At 40.3% G+C, this 22,296-nt stretch overlaps 1 protein-coding gene across 1 annotated transcript in view; it reads left to right on the top strand.

Moving 5' to 3' along the window:
- LOC111144091 (peroxisomal trans-2-enoyl-CoA reductase) overlaps positions 1-19,832 on the top strand; it is a 40,952-nt gene extending 21,120 nt beyond the window's left edge. Inside the window, 3 exon segments of the mRNA XM_022498206.1 lie at positions 5,355-5,451; positions 6,457-6,568; positions 19,477-19,832. Coding sequence (XP_022353914.1) covers positions 5,355-5,451; positions 6,457-6,564 — 205 coding nt within the window. The 3' untranslated portion in view covers positions 6,565-6,568; positions 19,477-19,832.
- Positions 19,833-22,296: the final 2,464 nt, after the last annotated feature.

Raw genomic sequence — 22,296 nt, 5'->3', positions numbered from 1 at the left:
TTACATTTCTTCCAAACTTTTTCTTATGATTGAGTTCCAGTTGCAAAGCATTATGGTCTGAGAATATGCAGGGAATAATCTCAATCTTTGGTATTGGTCGATACCTGATTTGTGTCCCAGTACGTAGTTAATTCTGGAGAGAGTTCTATGTGCGTTTGAGAATAATAAGTATTCTGATATTTTAAGGTGAAGTGTCCAGTAGTATATCTATGAGGTCCATCTGGTCCAGTGTGACATTCAAAGCTCTTCTTTCTTTGTTGATTTTCTGCTTAGATGATCTATTGCCGAGAGTGGAGTGTTGAGGTCTCTTATGTAGTGGCTGCTCCCATGTTGGGGGCATAAATATTTACAATTGTTAGATCCTCTTGTTGGACCGACGCTTTAAGAATGATATAGTGTCCTTCTGTATCTCTAACTACAGTCTTTAGCTTAAAATCTAATTTTTCTGATAGGAGAATTGCTACCCCAGCTTTCTCTTGAGGTCTGTTGGTATGAAAAATGTTTCTCTATCCCTTCACCTACAGTCTAGATGTATCTTTAGGTTCAAAATGAGTCTCTTGTAGAGAGCATAGGTATGGGTCATGTCTTTTTATCCAGTCTGCAACCCTGTGCCATTTCATGGGAACGTATAGGCCATTCATGTTAAGAGTGATTATTGGAAGATAGGAGTTTATTGTCATGTTGCCTGTGAAGCTTTTTTCTCTAGATTGCCTCTGTAAATTCCTGTTTTTATATCACTGTTGGGTTTTTTCTCCTTTTATAGAACCCCCCCTTAATATTTCTTATAGGGCTGGCTTTGTGGTCATATATTCTTTCAGTTTCTGCTGTTCTTGGAAGCTCTTTGTCTCTCCATCCATTCTGAATGACAGCCTTGCTGGATAAAGTATCCTTGCATGCATGTTCTTCTCATTTAGTACCCTGAATATGTCTTGCCTTTTTGGCTTGCCAGGTCTCTGTGGACAGGTCTGACATTATTCTGATGTTCCTCTCTCTGTACATAAGAAATCTCTTCCCCCTTGCCACTTTCAAGATTGTTTCCTTGGATCTAGGATTTGCAAATGGTACTATTGTATGCTGGGGCATTGGTCTGTTCTCATTGATCTTGGGTCCTCTCTGCCTCTTGGATTTAAATGCTTATTTCCTTCCCCAGATTAGGGAACTTCTCAGATGCAGTTTGCTCAAATATATCTTCTAGATCTCTCTCTCTCGGTCGCTCGCTCACTCGCTCTCCACCCCCTCAGGGATCCCAATAATTCTGATATTGGAATGTTTCATTGAGTCGCTAATCTCTCTCAGTTTGATTCCTTAGGCTTTAACTTGTTTTTCCCATCCTGTCTCAGTTTCCTTCTTTTCTATCATCTTATCCTCTAGCTCACTAATTCATTCTTCTTGTTTACCCTGGCAGTCAGGCTATCCAGTTTAGACTGCATTTCATTCTTAGCATTTTTAAGTTTGGCCTGATTCGATTTCATTTTTGCCCTTAGCGATTCTATATTGTTGTTAATATTTTTCTCAAGTCTAGATTTCGCCTTGTAATTGTTACTCTGAAGTCTATTTTTGACATCTTGGTTATATCCATATCTATTAGTTCTTTGGCAGAGGCCATATTCTCTGATTCTTTCCTTTGTTGGGGGTTCCTTCTCTTAGTCATTCTTTTGAGGGATGGTTGAGGGAATCTACAGAGTACAAATTAATGACCACAACCCAAGCAAGATGCACGGCTTTATAGGGAACTTAGGGTTGTCCGCTTCTTGTTCTTCCAGCCTATCTTCTGGGGTAGGGGCCTGCTGCACTCTTACTGAGGCAACCCTGTTTGGGCAGAGTTGCCCTGCCCCCTGTTGGGGTAGGGAGATGGGCTCAGTGAAAGCTGGTTTGGGGGAAGAGGGGCTTTGGTTCTCTGGTGGCTTTATGCGTCTCTTCTGAAAGTCAGAACAGAAGTGACCATATCCAAACCTTTGTCCCAGAACAATGAGATTGCAGTCTGCTCTTCACTGAGCTCTCCAGGCCACACTGTCTCTCTTTCTGTCTGTGCTGCTAAAAACTGCAGCGTCCTGCATCGCAGGCTGCACAGCAGCACTCCCAGCCCTCACTCCCAGGGCCAGACTCTCTGCCCATTGTGCTTCTAAAACCACAAGCTGTGCCCCAGTTCACACATGTACCCCTCTAGCTCCAGGTTTCAGTCTGGTAGGCTGCCCTAATGTCCCCCGTGGCTACCAGTCTGTGAGTCGGTACTTGGTCCCCAGTGTGGGAGGCTTTTGCCTTCCTGGTTCAAGATTATGGAGGTTTCCTCCCCCATCCGTTTATCTTCCGGTATCTGCCTGCAGAATCACGGCTTCCCACTTCATACCTCGAGACCATCCACTGCAGATAAGCTGTTTGTAGAGATCCAGATATATCTTCTTCCATCCGAGGGTGATTTCTTGGGTGTTCAGAATGATCTGGTAGATAGCCAGCTCAATTCAGGGGACCGGTTAAAATAGGGTTCCCTACTCTACCATCTTTTCTCCTCCCTCAAAATAATTATTCTGAGTGAAAGAAGCCTGATGAAAAAGAGTGTATACTGTATGGTATTATGTATTTAAGTTGTAGAAGCATTGAAAAAAATTGGTTGGTGCTATATTCATTGAGAGTCATGCATCCTTCTGCTTCCTATTATAAATTAGAGGAAGACAGTGAGGCATTGTGAGAACCTTCAAGACAGTTTATCACTCACAGTCTGTTCCAGTATAGATTGTAAGAGATTTTAAATCATATCTGATATAGAAACGAGGCCTTCATCCTTCAGATAATTGGTCATTGAAAGAACAGCTGTGAGACCTGTCATGGAAATGGTAACATATAATCTCAGTCAACTCATAGTTCAACTAAATGTCTGTCCCTCTGGGGTTTTCCTTTAGAAGAAGAGTGACTAAGGCAGAACTTAATGTGACATAGTCATCACTCCGAAGCTGAATTGTCCAGTATCTGTTTTGTTCCAATGGGAACCACTTTCTCTTCCTGGAAAGGGAATCTTCACAAACCGCCATGGCCCATTCAGGCATCTCATCCACCTGGACCTCCCAGGAATGCCCACCAGAATCAAGTCTTTCAGAACACAGGACTGGATAAACTCTAAGTCTCTCTGGATTTGAATGAACTCTCTGCTTTTTTCTTCACAGTTGTCAAAGTTTTTTCTGGGTTTTGGTGTTTGTTGTTGTTGTTTATCCTCAGAGAGAAGCAGATTAGGATGTGCTGTTTTGGGATCCAGAGTAACTTCTTTCAGTCCTTGTATCACTTTTATGAGATCTGAATATCATGGAGGAAAACTGCATCCTTCTCTCCTTAACTGGAAAGGATGGAGAGCATGGGCCTCAGGCTCCCCTGTTGCAGATGCCCTTGACATCCATCAGCAGTTTCACTTCTGACGTCACACCCTTTTCTGTCACCTTCTCTGGTAGATCGTTGAGTATGGAAATGTAATCTCAACATGTTGTTATGTTTGTGTTAAGTTTCTACTGAATGTCCTTCTCTTCATCTGTGAAGCTTGAGAAAACTGTGTAGGGGAGGAAAAAGAATTTTCCCTCTAGTGTTCTGAGTTCTTAGTAGAGACCCCTGCAATAAGAGACAAATTAACAAGAAAAACAACTTTATTCATATGTTTAAATCATGTGTATGCGGGAGATACCCAGGGAGAAATGAGTAGCTTCCAAGAGTGGCTTAGAGCTCAGACTGAACCACTATCTCAGTAAAGACAGGGGAGGAAAGATGGAGGCCTTGTAGAGGAGAGTAAATGGTTTTTATAAAAGATGTGTGGGCCCCTTAGAAAAATAGGTGGGAGGTATGGTAGCTTGTGACAGAGTGTGTCTGGGTGTGATGTCAACTTCTAGTCTTTATACAACTGTGACCGCAGGCAGTCTTCCCTGGGTGATGAAACCCTTGGGGAGGGGATTTATGGTAATCGAGCTCCTTTGGGGGGAACCCAGTCTATATTTAGGCAGATAAGGGGAGTTCAGAGAAAGCTTCTCCCTGTATTTGCTATTTTTCAAGTGCCTACAGCTCAAAATAATATTTCAAAGCTGTGTATTTTGGGTGGCATGTCCTGAGTTCCTACTGTCATATTTTGGAGTGGCATATTCTGTTGCCCTGTATCTGACTCTTGCTTACGTATAACAAACTGGTTCAGATGCTGAAATTCAGTAACTTCTGTCTCTGGTTTTCCACCTGTCTCTCAGTTCTAGTGGCTGTCTCTCTTGGGCAGTTACACCAGCTTCTGAACGTCTGCCACTTGCTTCTTCTTCAGGGGGTCAACATAACTGCTGAGGTTTTTCCTATGATGAGAGGCAGGACCTCATGTGGTGGCCCTGGTGATCAGGGCACTGAGTGCAAGGGGACAAACACCTCTAGGTCCCCCTCACAGAAAAGACCCAGGGCTTGATTGCATTTCTACGTAAGCATGTTTATTCCTGCCCCTGCCTCTTACTTCTGGCGTTGTGGAGAGGCCTGGAAATTTCCATTATCCTTCCAGCTGAGTGTTGATTTTGGGCCGCTCTTAGCATTGGGGGTGGTAGGCAGGGCAAGGGAACATGTCCTATAGATAGACCCAGGACTGCTGGATGCAGTAGCTACAGACGTTGTGGCCATACCTGATGGTGATGGGATCGCTTGGGTAATTCTGACAAAGTGGTTGTCTTCTGCCTGGAGTCCCACTAAGGTTACTGTGGCCAACACTGGGACAGAGATGGGTTTTCTCCAAAGAGGTTGGGCTCTGTAGGTCCTCTCTAGTGAGAAGTGGATATGCCCCCAGATTTGACATACTTGGTCAGAGGATGTTTTAAGGTCAGAGGACCTTATAATTAGAAATTCCAAGCCACAGTGTACCATGTGCATAAGACGCCATATCCATGCAGACCTAACTATTTTGAACTTTCTATCTGAAAATATATTAAAATTTACTTAAATTTGGGTGTGTTTAGAAAGTCTACTGATACTATTTTTAGCCCAATATATGAATTTCTTATGCCTTGTCATCTAAAATTGATTTAAAAGATAACCACACTTGTAACTCCCAAAATAACCAATCTGTTAATTTTTCTACATAATAAAAGATCTTCAAAATATTTCTCTTATGGTCATGGAGTTTTTGAAGGATCTTGTGTGGGCTGGTCACACACAATTGACTATCAGATACCTGTGTTTTGGCTTTACTGTTAAAGGACCCAGTTCTTTCCCACTGTTCATACAAAGACTCCAAAAAACAGCTCAACAAGAACATATCTGTGGGGATCTGACAGGCCACTGACATACCTGTCACTTGAGTTAACGAGAGAAACATTCTGTGGAAGCTGATTGGAATTGTTATGCTTTGTCTTTTAAAGGCATTCTGGAGCCGCTAGAGCAGGGGTTTACAACCTCACCAAGTCCTTGGCTGTGGAATGGGCTAGCAGTGGAGTAAGGATCAACTGTGTTGCCCCTGTAGGTAAACGTTCCATACGAACGCTGTTGACAAATTGTGCTTTTCTGATTCACTTTGTGTTGTCGATGGAGGTATTTGTTCATATGCATGCATACTAGGAAACACAGGCTTTTAAAAATAGGTAAAATTGGAGAGACTTAGGCTTCGATTTACGACTAGACTGTCAAGCAGGTGAAAGGAAGCCAATGATTCTCAGTCTTGACAGTATCTTAGAATTATCTAGGAAACGTTTAAAAAATATTGAAAGGTAAGCTTGATTCCCTGCTCTGGAGTTGAGGTGTTGGTATTTTTAAAAGCCACCTAGGAAATTCAAATGCACAATGAAGATTGAGAACCTCTGCTTTAGAGAACGATTATTTGTCAGATTATGTTGTTATTTCTTGGTTTATCATTAATGCTTCTTTAGGAGAGAGAGAAAAAACTAAGGTGTAATTCAAGTTAAAGACTGATTCGAAGTGAAGAGAAAATGTCTCGGGAACATACTTGAAAACTAGTAAAAGCCAAATCAAAGAATTCCCAAACAATTGAAATTTTATTTATTTATATTGGATTCAATATTTTATCTGTGGCTTTACCATAATGAAAACCCATGAAACCATTGTATTTTCCATGTCTCACATAACCACAGCCCAGGCTTCTGTTACAAGTCAGAGAAGCCTGGTGGAAAACAGAATAGACTCCTCTATCCCCCTTTTCCCACTTAAGTGCCTCTCTGATCTTTTCTTTGAATTATGTTTTTAGAGAACACATCTTTTCAGGAAAAATACAGGGCTTAGCTGGTTATTCAGGGAGAAGAGTTCACAAGATGAACATTCATATAATCCACTTGTAATCGTGGTTAACTGTACTTCCTTGATGATATTGAGAAAAATTAATATTAGAAATGTTGACTTTTCTATTAAGCCACTGTTTTGGTGTTGGTTGATGACTGCCTTGATGTCTTTGTGATTTTAAAATTTAGTTTTATGTACTTCATTTTGTTCTTTTTTTATTCTTAAACACAGGGAACCATTTATTCCCCGATTGCTATTGAAAACTATGGTCCGTTGGGAAAAAACTTATTTGGAGGGTTCTTTAAGAGAATCCCAGCTAAGCGAGTTGGGAGTTCCTGAGGAGGTAATGTATATTTCTAACATTGATTCCAATTGCTTTCTTTTATACTTTGTAATACTGTGACATCTGGTGTCCTTTTTACACAATCTGATAGATGATAGAGGCTGACAGAGATGAGTGGTCCTATTGCCACCAGCCCATTTCCCCTATACTTTCTGGCTCTGTGCCTTACATACTCACAGCTCTCTTTATCCAGAACTGAATGCAGTGTGAATGAAGAACAGCCTGGTTTTATTTCATTGCACTTTTCAGCTATATTATTTTATCACATGGCCTTTGTTGGTACACGGGATCCTAAGCCAAGTCAGGTGAAGTTCCGTACTTCACTTCCAGAACTATGTGAAGTTCCATACTTGGTTTCTGGAAGGTGACCAGATTTAAGTATATAGAAATCAGTAGCTTTCTTAAAGGCCAGCAGTATCAGTCTTAAAATACAATGGAAAAAGGATATTGTTTCTATAATAATAATAAAAATGGAACTACATGGTATAAACTTAGCTCTAAACAACAAGAAATTTATTCCTGAAGAACAGGAAGAAAGAATAAATAGAAGCATGTCATAATCCTCAATAGAGAGAATCAATTTTATTAAAATCATGGTTCCCTTTTTTTGATGACAGAGGGTAGCTACACTTCTGCTGAGTGTAGCATAACATAGAGTTGTGAGATACTATGTTATATGCTTGAAACTAATATAATGCTGAGTGTCAACTGTACTTTAATAAAAAAGAATAATAAATAATAGGGTGCCTGGGTGGCTCAGTTGGTTGAGCGACTGCCTTCGGCTCAGGTCATGATCCCAGACTTCAGGATCGAGTTCCACATTGGGCTCCCAGCTCTTTGGGGAGTCTGCTTCTCCCTCTGATCTTCCCCTCTCTCATGCTCTCTCTCACTCTTTCTCTCTCAAATAAATAAATAAAATTTTAAAAAATAATAATAATAAATAATAAAAATAAGTAATATCAAGTTTCCCTAAACTAATGCATACATTTAATATAGTTTTGGAATTAAACACACTGATTCTAAAGTTCATCTAGAGAAATATTAATGCAAAAGCAGCCAAAAGTGTTTTGAAAAAGAATAATGCGGGGGATTTGACCTTCCCAATATCAAAACATATTATAAATATCATATTTATTTAGGGTATCTGGTGCTGACACTGGAACAGAATAAATTTAGTGGAACAGAATTTCCTCCTTTATCAGTACCATGTGTATATAAGGAGTTTAATAGGATAAAAGTAGCATTTCAAGTCTGCGAGGAAAGGATTGACCATTTAACATAAGTCTTATGGCAATTGGCTGTTTAATTAGAAAGAAATTAGGCCTCTTATCTCATATCACATATAAAATAATTTTCACATATATTGAAGTGCTAAATGTAAAAGCAAAACCGTTAAACTCTTCAAAGAAAAAGGTTTCTAATTTCTAAACTAGCTTTCATTGGCATTTTGATGTCTTTCATTCCAGAAATTTACTAGGCACACCCCCAAAGACCCATATTTACCAACCTTCTTACAGATTGGGATTCTACTGTATGTGTTTTTCTACAACTTGCCTATGACTATACCATGATATGTTTAATTAGATTCTACTGTTGCATGTTTAGATTCCATTTATATTTCTGATATTGTGGTAATTCTGTAGTGAACATCCCTGAACACAGATGTGCACTCTTTTGTCAGGAGTAACTTTCTAGAATTCCTGAAGTAAAATAGTTTTGCATATTAAGTTTTGGGAAGATACTGTTAAATCAGACATTTGATGAGCCATTTTAAGTGAGGTGTTTGGATTTCTATTCTGAAAACTAAGAGGGGTTTTAAAAGATTTTAATCAAGGAGGTGATATGATTATATTTTTATTTTGGACAGAACACTCCCTTTGTTTATGTGAACTATATTATCTCTATTAACTGTATAGAAATCAAAATTGAGAAGTTTAATATTTATCAGTTCAGTTAAAATAATAGTAATAAAGACATTACGTGTTAATATTTTTAGTAAAAAGTTGCTATACTTTAAAAAGCAAAAGAAAACCATTTTTTTTGCATTTGCTTTACACTTTTCTAACTCTCATTCATGTATGGCTTAACAAAATACAGCTGGATGCTCACATCTGTGTCTGCATTCCATATGTTGCTATATTTTGTTTTGTTTAAAGCATATGAAGAAATCCAGTTTCATGTACATGTACAGATGGAAAAGGGAGGAGCGTTTTCATGGTCTTCTTAGATAATTGTGGATTTTCTTCTTTGATATTTGACAAGTGGCTGTTTCTTAAAGATGGGTTGCAATGTGGATTGACCTCAAACCATGTCCGTGAATCTTTCGTACTCTGTTACATTAAAACCCACTAGTGTTTCTTGCACTTTGATTAGATCTTTCACCCAAACATGATTTTGTGACATAAGTTATTGTTCTTTTGGGGAAAACTGGTCCACCGAGTTATGGAGATCTTCTAGATGTTGACACATAATCCATTATACAGTATCAAAAGATCACATTTGTGAGGAGTCCAAGATGGTGAGAAGTAGGAGCCCTTCTCATTCTGAACACCTGCGAACTCGAGTAGAGATCTATGAAAAGACTTGCTAGATTCTACAAATAGAAAAGTGAACACTTTCTGCAGGAATGACAAGACAGAAAAACTCAGCTCCAAAAAGAGAATAAGAGGCAGTACTGACCACCAAGAACCTAATCAGTATGGATATAATAAGTAAGATGTCAGAGCTAGAGTTCAAAATAACGATTATACTAATTGGGCTTGAAAAAAGCATAGAAGACACGAGAGAATCCCTTTCTGGAGAAAAAAGGAGTCTAAAATCTAATAAGTCAAAAATAAAAAACGCTATTAATGACATGCAATAAAAAATGGAGGCTAAATTTTTTAGGTAGGATAAATGAGGCAGAAGAGAGAATTAGTGATACAGAAGACAAAATGATAGGGAATAAACAAGCTGCAAAAAAGAGAGATAAACAACTACTGGATCACGTGGGGGAGAATTTGAGAGATAAGTGATACCATAAAGGAAAACAATATTAGAATAGTTGGGATCTCGTGCTCGCTTCGGCAGCACATATACTAAAATTGGAACGATGCAGAGAAGATTAGCATGGCCCCTGTGCAAGGATGACACGCAAATTCGTGAAGCGTTCCATATTTAAAAAAAAAAAAATAGTTGGGATCTCAGAAGAAGAGGAAAGGGAGGAGGGTGCAGAAGGTATATTGGAGCAAATTATAGCTGAGAACTTCCCTAATCTGGGGAAGGAAACACACATTCAAGTCCGGCAGACACAGGGAAGCCCCTTCAAAATCATAGAAATAGATCAACACCTCAGTATATAACAGTGAATCTCGCACATCTCAGAGACAAAAAATGTCCTGAAAGCAGCCCCAGACAAGAGGTTCATAACCTACAAGGGTAGAAACATTAGATGAGCAGCAGACCTATCCACAGAGAACTGGCAGGCCAGAAAGGATTGGAATGATACATTTAGGGTGCTAAATGAGAAGAACATGCAGTCAAGAATATTTTTTTCAACAAGGATGTCATTCAAAATAGAAGGAAAGATAAAAAGCTTCCAGGAAAAACAGAAACTAAAAGAATTTGTGATCACCAAACCAGCCCTGCAAGAAATATTAAAGGGGATCTTTTAAACATCAAGAGAGCTTAAAGGTGACATGGACCAGAAAGGAACAGAATCAATATACAAAAACAGTGACTTTATAGGTAATACAATAGCACTAAATTGATATATTTCCATGGTTACTCTGTAAATGGGCTAAATGCCCGAAACAAAAGACACAGCGTATCAGATTGGATAAAAAAGCAAGACCCGTTGATATGCTATCAGCAGGAGAGTCATTTTATACCCAAAGACTCCTCCAGATTTAAAGTGAGGGCTGGAAAGTCATTCATTGTGCTAATGAACATCAAAAGAAAGCTGGGGTGGCAATCCTTATATCAGACAAAGTAGAGTTTAAACTGAAGACTGTAATAAAAGATGAGGAAGGATGCTATATTATAATTAAAGGGTCTATCCAATAAGAAGATCTAACAATTGTAAACATTTATGCCCCTACATGGGAGCAGCCAATTATATAAGCCAATTAATAACAAAATCAAAGAAACACATCAATAATAATAGTAGGGGATATTAATGCCCCCCTCACTGTAATGGACAGATATCCAAGCAGAAGATAAACAAGGAAACAAGGGTATGAATGACACACTAAACCAGCTGGACCTCACAGATCTATTCAAAACATTCCATCTTAAAGCAACAGAATATACATTCTTCCCAAGTGCTCATGGAACATTCCCCAGAATAGATCACATACTGGATCACAAATCAGGATTCAACCAGTACCGAAGGTAGGGGTCATTCCATGCATATTTTCAGACCCAATGCTTTGAAAGTGGAACTTAATCACAAGTGGAAATTTGAAAAGAACTCAAAGACATGGAGGCTAAAGAGCATCCTACTAAAGAATGAATGGGTCAACCAGGAAATTGAAGAAGACTTTAAAAAATCATGGAAACAAATGAAAATGAAAACACAACTGTTCAAAATCTTTGGGTTGTAGCGAAGGTAGTTCTAAGAGGGAAGTATATAGCACTACAGGCCTTTTTCAAGAAACAAGAAAGGTCTCAAGTATACAACCTAACCTTACACCTAAATTAGCTGGAGAAAAACCAACAAATAAAGCCTAAGCCCAGCAGAAGAGAAATAATAAAGATTATAACAGAAATCAATGAAATAGACTTCAAAGGAACAGTAGAACAGATCAACAAAACTAGGAGCTGGTTCTTTGAAAGAATTAATAAGATTGATAAAACCCTGGCCAGACTTATCAAAAAGAAAAATGACCCAAATAAATAAAATCATGAATGAAAGAGGAGAGATCACAACCAATACCCAGGAAATACAAACAATTATAAGAATATATTATGAGCAACTATAGGTCAACAAATTAGACAATCTGGGAGAAATGGATGCATTCCTAGAGACATATAAACTACCAAAACTGAACCAGGAAGAAATAAAAAACCTGAGCAGACCCATAACCAGCAAGGAAATTGAAGCAGTAATCAAAAATCTCTCAACAAACAAGAGCCCAGGGCCAGATGGCTTCTCAGGGAAATTCTACCAAACAGTTAAAAAGAATTAATGCATATTCTTCTGAAGCTGTTTCAATAACTTGAGATGGAAGGAACACTTCCAAACTCCTTCTTTGAGGCCAGCATTACCTTGATCCCAAAGCCAGACAAAGACCCCATCAAAAAGGAGAACTACTGACCAATATCCCTGATGAACATGGATGCAGAAATTCTCACCAAAAGACTAGCCAATAGGATCCAGCAGTACATTAAAAGGATCAGTCACCATGACCAAGTGGGATTTATTCCTGGGCTACAAGGTTGGTTCAACACCCGCAAATCAATGTGATAACACTACATAAATAAAAGAAAGGACTAGAACCATATGATCCTGTCAATAGATGCAGAAATGGCATTTGACAAAAAAAATCAGCATTTTTTTTTTTTTTGAGTAAAGCATCCTTTCTTGATCAAAACTCTTTACAATGTAGGGATAGAGGGTGCATTCCTCAATATTATAAAAGCCATAAATGAAAAGCCCACAGCAAATATCATTCTCAGTGGAGGAAAACTGAGAGCTTGTCCCCTAGGGTCAGGAACAGGACATGGATGTCCACGCTCACCACTGCTGTTCAACATAGTACTAAAAGTCCTAGCCTCAGCAATCACACAACAAAAAATAAAAGGCATCAGAATTGGCAAAGAAGTCGTCAAACTCTCACTCTTTGCAGATGACATGATATTCTGTGTAGAAAACCCAAAAGACTCCACTCCAAAACTGCTAGAACTCATACAGGAATTCAGTAAAGTGGTAGGATATAAAATCAAAGCACAAGAATCAGTTGCATTTCTGTACACCAACAATGAGACAGAAGAAAGAAGTTAAGGAGTTGATCCCATTTCCAACTGCACCCCAAACTGTAAGATACCTAAGAGTAAACCTAAGTAAAGAGGCAAAGGGTCTGTATTCAGAAAACTATAGAATACTCATGAAAAAAAAATTGAGGAAGACACAAAGAAGTGGCAAAATGTTCCATGCTCACGGATTAGAAGAACAAATATTGTTAAAATGCCCATGCTACCTAGAGCAAGCTACATAATCAATGGAATCCCTATCAAAATATCATCAACTTTTTTTCACAGAACTGGCACAAATAATCCTAACATTTGTATGGAATAAAAAAACACCCCAAATTGCCAAAGGAATGTTGAAAAAGAAAACCAAAGCAGATGGCATCACAATTCTGGACTTCAAGCTGTTTTACAAAGCTGTAATCATCAAGACAGTATGGTACTGGGACAAAAACAGACATATAGTTCAGTGGAACAGATTAGAGAACCCGGAAATGGACCTCAACTCTATGGCCAACTAATCTTTCACAAAGCAGGAAAAAAGACAGTCTCTTCAATAAATGGTGCTAGGAAAATTGAGCAGCCACATGCAGAAGAATGAAACCAGGCCATTTCCTTATATATACACAAAGATAAACTCAAAATGGATAAAAAACCTCAAAGTGAGACAGGAATCCACCAAAATCCTAGAGGAGAACACAGGCAGCGACCTCTTCAACCTCGGCTGCAGCAACATCTTGCTAGACGCGTCTTCAAAGGCAAGAGAATAAAAAAGTTCACTCAGAAATGAACTACTGGGACTACATTAAAATAAAAAGCTTTAGCACAGCGAAGAAAACAATTGACAAAACTAAAAGACAACCAACAGATTTGAGGAAGGTATTTGCAAACTATGTATCAGATAAAGGGCTGGTATCCAAAGTCTATGAAGAACTTATCAAACTCAGCACACGCAAAACAGACGATCTTGTCAAAAAATGGGCAGAAGACATGAACAGACACTTCTCCAAAGAAGACCTACAAATGGCTAACAGACATATGAAAAAATGTTCAACGTCGCTAGCCATCTGGGAAATACCAATCAAAACCACAATGAGATACCACCTCACACCAGTCGAAATGGCTAAAATTAACAACTCAAGAAACAACAGATGTTGGCGAGGATGTGGAGAAAGGGGAACCCTCTTACACTATTGGTGGGAATGCAAGCTGGAAACAGTAGGGAGGTTCCTCAGAAATTTAGAAACAATACTACCCTATGACCCAGCAATCACACTAGTATATATTTATCCAAAGGATGCAAACACAATGATCCAAATAGGCACATGCATCCCGGCGTTTATAGCAGCAATGTCCACAATAGTCGTAATATGGAGAGAACCCAGATGTCCATAAACAGATGAATGGATAAAGAAATGTGGGGGGTGTCTGTGTGTGTGTGTACATACACAATGGAATATTACTCAGCCATCAAAAAAAAAAATGAAGTCTTGCCATTTGCAATGACGTGGATGGAACTAGAGGGTATTATGCTAAGCAAAATAAGTCAATCAGAGAAAGACAAATATGTGATCTCACTCATATGTAGAAGTTAAGAAACAAAACATTGGATCATAGGGGAATGGAGGGAAATATAAAACAGGACGAAAGCAGAGAGGGATACAAACCATAAGAAACTCTTAGCCATTTGAAACAAACTGAGGGTTGCTAAAGAGGTGGTAGATGGGGTCACTGGTGATGGGCATTAAGGAAGGCATGTGATGTGATGAGTAGTAGGTGTTATATGAGACTGATGTTGATATCACCACTGATCTCTTCAGAAAAATCTTGAAACATTAAGAAACTGTCAAGCTCATGTTCCAAAATTCTGCTTTTCACTTGCATACTCAGATCTTGTCATTGACAACAAATACAAAAACCAAAGTTGTTTTCCTTTGAAGTGCCATTCTCACTTCCTTTGTTTGGGGGTGGGGGAAGTCTGCCAAGTACCCCAGTGTGAATAACCATGCTGCGGTTCTTTCAGGTAACAGATGGATTTCACGAAGAGAGTGACTAGTTCAGTTCACAGCTGTCAGACTTCCCTATGAAGAAGAAAAGCTTGATGTGCAGTTCCTAGTTCATGACACTAGATATTAAAAAGGATATTGTTTCCAGTGGTCAAGGTCAATACAAGTAATTTTTGCTGCTTCAGCTAGCGTTCTAAAGTGAAACGGGGGGCGCCTGGGTGGCTCAGTGGGTTAAGCCACTGCCTTCGGCTCAGGTCATGATCTCAGAGTCCTGGGATCGAGCCCCGCATCGGGCTCTCTGCTCTCTAGGGGAGCCTGCTTCCTCCTCTCTCTCTGCCTGCCTCTCTGCCTGCTTGTGATCTCTCTGTCAAATAAATAAATAAAATCTTTAAAAAAAAAAAAAAGATGTTAAGTGAAAGTTACAGATTACAAAAACGATACTTACGGTAGAATTGTCCATCACTAACTTTATGCCTTTTCAGGTTCAAGTTCTCAAAATCTTTCTTTTTGTAAGATTTTATTTATTTATTTGAGAGAGAGAGAGAGAAAGAGCACAAGGAGGGGGAGCTGCAGGCAGAGGAAGAGAGAGAAGCAGGCTCCCCGCTGAGCAGGGAGCTTGATGCGGGACTTGATCCCAGGACCCTGGGATCATGACCTGAGCTGAAGGCATATGCTTAACCGACTGAGCCATGCAGCTGGCCCAGTTTTAAAAAAATTTTTAAGCAGTTACAGAAAGGATTAGGGTTTTCTCTCACGGGACATAAAAAAATGTACAAAATGTTTATATTCCTGAAAGCATCTTTAAAGGAAATGTTCCCAGTCAAAGAAAATATCTAAATATTTTTTATCATAGCACATATTTATGTATTTTAAGAAATTGCCTTGTGTATATAGGTTGGTGGATTTTTAACCTTGAAAAATATTCTTGACATGAATATATATGTATAAGGAGGAGCTAGAAAAGAGGCAAGAGGTTGCCGTATTTTTAAGATTTAATTCCTCTTTGTTCCTCTAATAAGTGAGTTGTATATCTGAGCAGAAGACTCAGACCTATTAGGTGGGGAAGGGTGCTACGGTACCATTTTACATTATCTTTGGGGTATATATTGAGTGAAACGATAGGAATTTGCTATATTCAACCTTTTTTTTTCTTTTTTTTTAAATTTAACTTAATTTTTTTTCAGTGATCCATAATTCATTGTTTATGCACCACACCCAGTGCTCCATGCAATACGTGCCCTCCTTAATACCCACCACCAGGCTCACCCAACCCCCCACCCCACTTCCCTCCAAAACCCTCAGTTTGTTTCTCAGGGCCCACAGTCTCTCGTGGTTTGTCTCCCCCTCTAATTTCCCCCAACTCACTTTTCCTCTCCATCTCCCAGTGTCCTCCGTGTTATTCCTTATGCTCCACAAGTAAGTGAAACCATATGATAATTGACTCTCTCTGCTTGACTTATTTCACTCAGCATAATCTCTTCCAGTCCTGTCCATGTTGATACAAAAGCTGGGTATTCATCCTTTCTGATGGAGGCATAATATTCCATTGTATATATGGACCATATCTTCTTTATCTGTTCGTCTGTTGAAGGACATCTTGGCTCTTTCCACAGTTGAGCAACTATGGCCATTGCTGCTATGAACGTTGGGGTACAGATGGCCCTTCTTTTCACTACATCTGTATCTTTGTGGTAAACACCCAATAGTGCATTTGCAGGGTCATAGGGAAGCTCGATTTTTAATTTCTTAAGGAATCTCCACACTGTTTTCCAAAGTGGCTGCATCAACTTGCATTTCTACCAACAGTATAAGAGGGTTCCCCCTTCTCCACATCCTCTCTAACACTTGTTGTTTACTGTCTTATTAATTTTTGTCATTCTGACTGGTGTAAGGTGGCATCTCCATGTGGTTTTGATTTGAATCTCCCTGATGGTTAATGACGATGAACATTTTTTCATGCGTCTGTTAGCCATTTGTATGTCTTCTTTGGAGAAGTGTCTGTTCATGTTTTCTGCCCATTTTTTGACGTAATAATCTGTTTTGTGTGTGTTGAGTTTGAGGAGTTCTTTATGGATCTTGGATATCAGCCCTTTGTCTGTAGTGTCTGTAGTAGGTATTTGCAAATGCCTTCTCCAACCATTTTTAATATACAAAATCAGTAATTTCATGAGTCTCAGCCAAATATAGACATTGCACACGAATATAAAATTCAAAGGTATTTACACTGTTGCTGAAGAGTGTTAAATGGCTACTAGCAAATCAAAATGTGGTTGATGTAATGCATGTGTATTTCTTTTTTTTGTTTTTTTAAGAGTTGTTTATTTATTTCAGTGAGAGAGAGAACACGGGAGAAGAGGCAGGCAGAAGGACAAGGAGAGAGAATCTCAAGCAAAGTCTTTGCTGAGCATGGAGTCCAAAGCAGGTCTCCATCTCACGACCCTGAGATCAGACCTGAGCTGAAACCAGGGGTTGGACACTTAACCTACTGGGCCACTCTAGACTCCTGCATGTGCATTTCAGTTTCATATCAGGGACCAAGGTTCACCCTACTCTTTTGTGTACTAACAGTCTACTCCAGGCTTCAGATCTTCTTTGCCTTAATAAATGATAAGTATGGGACTTCAATATTATTATTTCCCCCTCCTGTCTAGATTTCTAGATTTACTAGTATTTGCTAGTAACATCAATGTGGTGATGTGCAGAAGCTATCATGGTTTGTTTTTTTTTTTAATTTCATTTATTTATTTGACAGAGCTCACAAGTAGGCAGAGAGGCAGGCAGAGAGAGAGAGAGAGAAGCAGGCTCCCCACTGAGCAGAGAGCCCGATGTGGGGCTCGATCCCAGGACCCTGGGATCATGACCCGAGTCGAAGGCAGAGGCTTTAACCCGCTGAGCCACCCAGGTGCCCCAGATACGATGGTTTTAAGGCGCCTGGTTAGAAAGACAGAAATGCCTCCGTGCTGTACGATACCGTTTTCAGAGAGTAAAGTGGCCACTTCCCTCCCCAGCGGCGCTGAGGGTATTTGTCGATTCTCGTTCAGAAAAGGGAAAGGAACTCCAGATAGCGGCTTCTCTGGGCCACCAGTGAAAGATTTTCCTTATTAATTCCTACGCTGTTTTGTTTTGTTTTAAATATTTATTTATTTATTTGACAGACAGAGATTATAAGTAGGCAGAGAGGCAGGCAGAGAGAGAGGAGGAAGCAGGCTCCCTGCTGAGCAGAGAGCCCGATGTGGGACTCGATCCCAGGACCCTGAGATCATGACCTGAGCCGAAAGCAGAGGCTTTAACCCACTGAGCGACCCAGGCACCCCTTTGTTTTGTTTTTTAAGATTTTATTTATTTATACTAGAGAGAGTGAGCAGGGGGAAGGGAGAGGGAGAATCTCCAGGCAGACTCCCTGCTGAGCCCAATGCTGGGCTCCATCTCAGGACCCTGAGATCATGACCTGAGCCAAAATCGAGTCGGACGCTCACCCGACTGAGCCATCCCAGCGCCCCAAACACTGTATTTATTAGTGTAGAGATTTTTTAAAAGTTTTGGGTGAAATCAGTTACAGCAGTTTTTCAAGAATATACTCCCTCCACCACCCAGGGATGCCTGGGGGGCTCAGTCGGTTAAGCAGCTGCCTTCAGCTCAAGTCATGATCCCAGGGTCCTGGGATGGAGTCTCACATCGGGCTCCCTGCACAGTGGGGAGTCTGCTTCTCCCTCTGCCTGATCTGCTTGATGCTCCCCCCGCTTGTGCTCCTCTCTTTCTAACAAATAAACAAAATCTTAAAAAAAAAAAAAAGAATATACTTCTGCCCCCACCTCACCATAAGTGGGAATACTGAGCCTTTCCGTCCTGTGTTTTCTTGAAAATCACCAGCCCAGGAGTGACAAGTCCTGGAGTAGAAGATCACACAGTAGCTGTGTGATCTTGGGAGAATTAATTTCTGTAGGCTTCCATTTTTCTTTCTGCAAAGCGGGGTCACTTATAGCATTCATTGGGTAAACGGTTGGAAGCGTTAAATTAGATAATGCACATTTAAAGCCTTGTGTCAGATAGGATGTTTTTAGCTGTAGCTCATACTGGCCTGAGCAGGAAGGGCATTTATTGGCCCGTAACTGAACGGTCTGCTAGACTTAACTTATCCGCTCATTGAGCTCATCGGGGGCAATATTTTTTTTTTCTTTTCCCTCTGTTTTTGCTTCTGTGGTGTTGGCTTTCTCTTAAGACGGACTCTCCTGGTTGCAGAACAGCTGCCTGTCCTCCAAAAACCCCATGCTTCTTTTTCCCCAGCCTGCTGGACAGAGACAAGGGAGGGGAATGATGTTTTATAGCATTTCTAGCAGAATTCTGAGACCTACTATGTTTTGGACCAGCTGATGTGTGTAGCCCTCCCCAACCAGTAGCCAGAGGCGAGGCTTAGCTCAGTTGGAGATCAAAGTGGGGCCACTTCCCCAGAAACTCATGGATTTCCCCAGTGCAGGTGGAGGCTCTTGGAAAGAGAGGATGAGGGACTGGATGCTGGACAGGCAGCTGTGTGTGCCCGGTACAAAATAAGTACATGGCTTTAAAGTCATCCTGGTTCCTAAGGAAATAGTATGTGTGGAACCGCTGCGGTACGCCAAGCACTCTGCATAGGCCGTCACATTTACTTTTCACAACTTTAGAAGAGCAGATGTTGTTAGAATATTCCAACACACCCCCCAACCCCGGCCTCGCCCCAGGAAAACAGGCTCAGGAGGCGGAACCTCTCCAAATTTGGAAATGCTAGTACCTGGCAGGGCTGGGATTCAAAACCAGGATTTTCTCAAGACCTTTGCCAGTTGTCCTAATGATTTCTTTTTTCTTGCCGAGAAAAGAAAAGGGGTGAACCAGGGAAAATAAGAAGGGAGTCTGCTGGAAACTAAGATGATGAAAGAGGTTAATAGATTTACGCTTGACGTGAGCTTTTCCACTTACCAGATCACGACAACTGGCCTGACGGAGCAGGGGACCTTTCTGTCGTCAAACAGTTGAAGGAGGATTTCAAGAGTAAAAGCAAGCTCTAAGCTAAGGAAACTACATGTGTCTTTTGTCTCCAGATGCCTTAATTTCTCAAGAATGCACTTTCATACTTTCCAGGAGCTGATAATATGAAGGGAACTATCACTTTCTGCCTTTTAATGTTATCAGTCATGCCTATGCAAAAACTGTTCCTGAAATAATGCACATTTAAGCCCCAGACAACACTGTGTAGCCTGTGATTAAAGATTTCTTTTTTAGGAATGGGGCTTGACATACTTTATGATTATGCCTTTCATTTCTAAGCAAGCTAATTGAAAAATGAAATCATTTCAAATTAATAATAGAGGTATCATGATCTCCCAAAAAGGTTTTAATATTTGTTTGTAAAGGTGGGCAGTAAACCCAAATTCTGGCCTCTGGATGATTCTTAAAACCAGAGATATACAGTGATTCATGTCTCATGGTGGGTATCATGATTTTGGAGCCATAAAGCTTTATGATAATTATCGATGATTCATGAAGTTAGATTTGCATAAAGCCTCTTGATTCAGAAGAGAAGTAAAGGGGGCACCTGGGTGGCTCAGTGGGTTAAAGCCTCTGCCTTCGGCTCAGGTCATGATCCCAGGGTCCTGGGATTGAGCCCCACATCGGGCTCTCTGCTCAGCAGGGAGCCTGCTTCCTCCTTTCTCTCTCTTTGCCTGCCTCTCTGCCTACTTGTGATCTCTGTCTGTCAAATAAATAAATAAAATCTTTAAAAAAAAAAAAAAGAAGAGAAGTAAAGTCATGTGCAGCATTTCTTGGAAGTATTTGATTTGTGTCTTGATTTCCAATCTAAAGTATTCCCTTCATGTTTCTCTTTTTGTATGCAAAGCAAATTTTTAAATGAAATGTTATGCAAATTAGGGTTCAGTATTCTACCTTCACTTGACTTTTTTGGGCAATGATCCTAACTTTTGAAATGCCTTTTATTAATTATGTACATCCATTTTTTGTATTAATTAAACATCTTTTAATTGACTTATTCCCTCTTGAAGTCAAGTAGATATTTTCTTTTCTTTATTCTCAGTGCAAAGTACAGATCTTCCTTGGCTTAAAAAGGGGTCATGTCCTGATAACCCCATTGTTAGTTGATAATATCAGTAAGCCAAAAATGCATTTAATACACCCAGCTTATTGAAAATCAATCATTTAGCCTCGTTTCCCTTAAACATAACATAAGCCCAGAACACTTACGTTAGCCAACAGTTGGTCAAGATCATCTCACACAAAGCCTGCGTTACACTGAAGTGTTGAATATCTCATGTAATTTAGTGAATACTGTGCTGAAAGTGAAAACCAGAACGGTGGTATGGGTGCAGAATGGTCTGCAGTTTCTGCCCAAAGTCTTCGCTTTCACACCACAGTGAAGTTGAAAAATCACGTGAAACCATCGTTAAGTTGGCGACAGCTGTATGTAATGTTCCATGCTCCGAGAAGGGACTCACAAATCTGCCATTTTATGAGGCTCCCACATGGGGCCGGGACCAGGGTGAGGCTAACTACATGCCTGGGGGGCAGCATGAAAGAGATGCTCACTCTTGGGTGAGCCCAAGTGCAGAGTCACCCCTAGAGGACACACACAACTGTGCATTTTGTGTCCGTGCTATTCACAGGGAACGATCAGAAATCTTTTCCTTCTAGAAAACACTTAAAATGGCCTGCTGGACGCAATAATAATGTAGTTGCTAAGCATTCAAGCCACAGGTTAACCCTAACATAGGTGGTGTGGAAGATAAAGAGGCAGGGAGGGCTTGCTTTTCAAATTCCCTCATGCCAATGACCGAAAACAACCGCACAAATCTCCATGATGCTGTTGCGTGTTTATTTCTATTGAAGGCATGGAGGCCACCCCACATAGCATGAGGCGTAGCCACCACTCCTCATTAGATCTTGTTAGCTTAATGATTGGACAGCTGACCATTATCTATGTTCTAGAATCATAAGTCTACTCCGCAGGACTCCTGTACATTTCATGATCGTGTCCTCTCAATAATGTTCTCTTGCTACTACACTTAGTAAATTTTGCTATAGACTGAATATCCCTGAATAAGTATAATCATTCAATAATTTTAAGCCCCTGTGTGCTCAGCGTCATGTTAAGAATTGGGTTTACAGGGGCACCTGGGTGGCTCAGTGGGTTAAAACTCTGCCTTTGGCTCCAGTCATGATCTCAGGGTCCTGGGATCGAGCCCCACACCGAGCTCTCTGCTCACCAGGGAGCCTGTTTCCCCCCTCTCTCTATCTGCTTGCCGCTCTGCCTACTTGTGATCTCTATCTGTCAAACAAATAAATAAAATCTTAAAAAAAAAAATTGGCTGTGCAATTCTGAAAACAAAACAACAACAAAAAAACCACTTGACCTTGCCCCCCAACAGAGCTTACAAGAGTAAGAGAGAGAGAAACATTAATCAAGCCACATACAAATTTAGCCTCCCTAAGTGCTCTAAGTGCCATAAAAGGTAAGATTGTGGTGCTAAAGGCATATACCAGGAAGAAAAAGACATCGAGAGGAAAAAACAGCTCTGTTAATCGCATTAAAAGAGTGGACATTCTCCCCCACCCACATGCTGGTCCTTTCATTCATGGCTTATGTTCAGGTCCTCTGGGAAGCACGTGTCAAGACAGAATGAGATGTGCGTGAGACGTGGGGGATATGCCTGCAGAGGCGGGGATCCCCAGAAGACAGCAACGACCTTCAGACCGTGGAGCAAGTGTGACACCCGTGAAAGAGGGACAAAG

The sequence above is a fragment of the Enhydra lutris genome, unplaced genomic scaffold (assembly GCF_002288905.1).
Source record: "Enhydra lutris kenyoni isolate GAN:26980312 unplaced genomic scaffold, ASM228890v2 scaffoldscaffold1, whole genome shotgun sequence".
NCBI classification, from domain to species: domain Eukaryota; kingdom Metazoa; phylum Chordata; class Mammalia; order Carnivora; family Mustelidae; genus Enhydra; species Enhydra lutris.
Note: the sequence above shows the minus strand (reverse complement) of the source record. Positions and strands in the feature narration are given on the sequence as shown.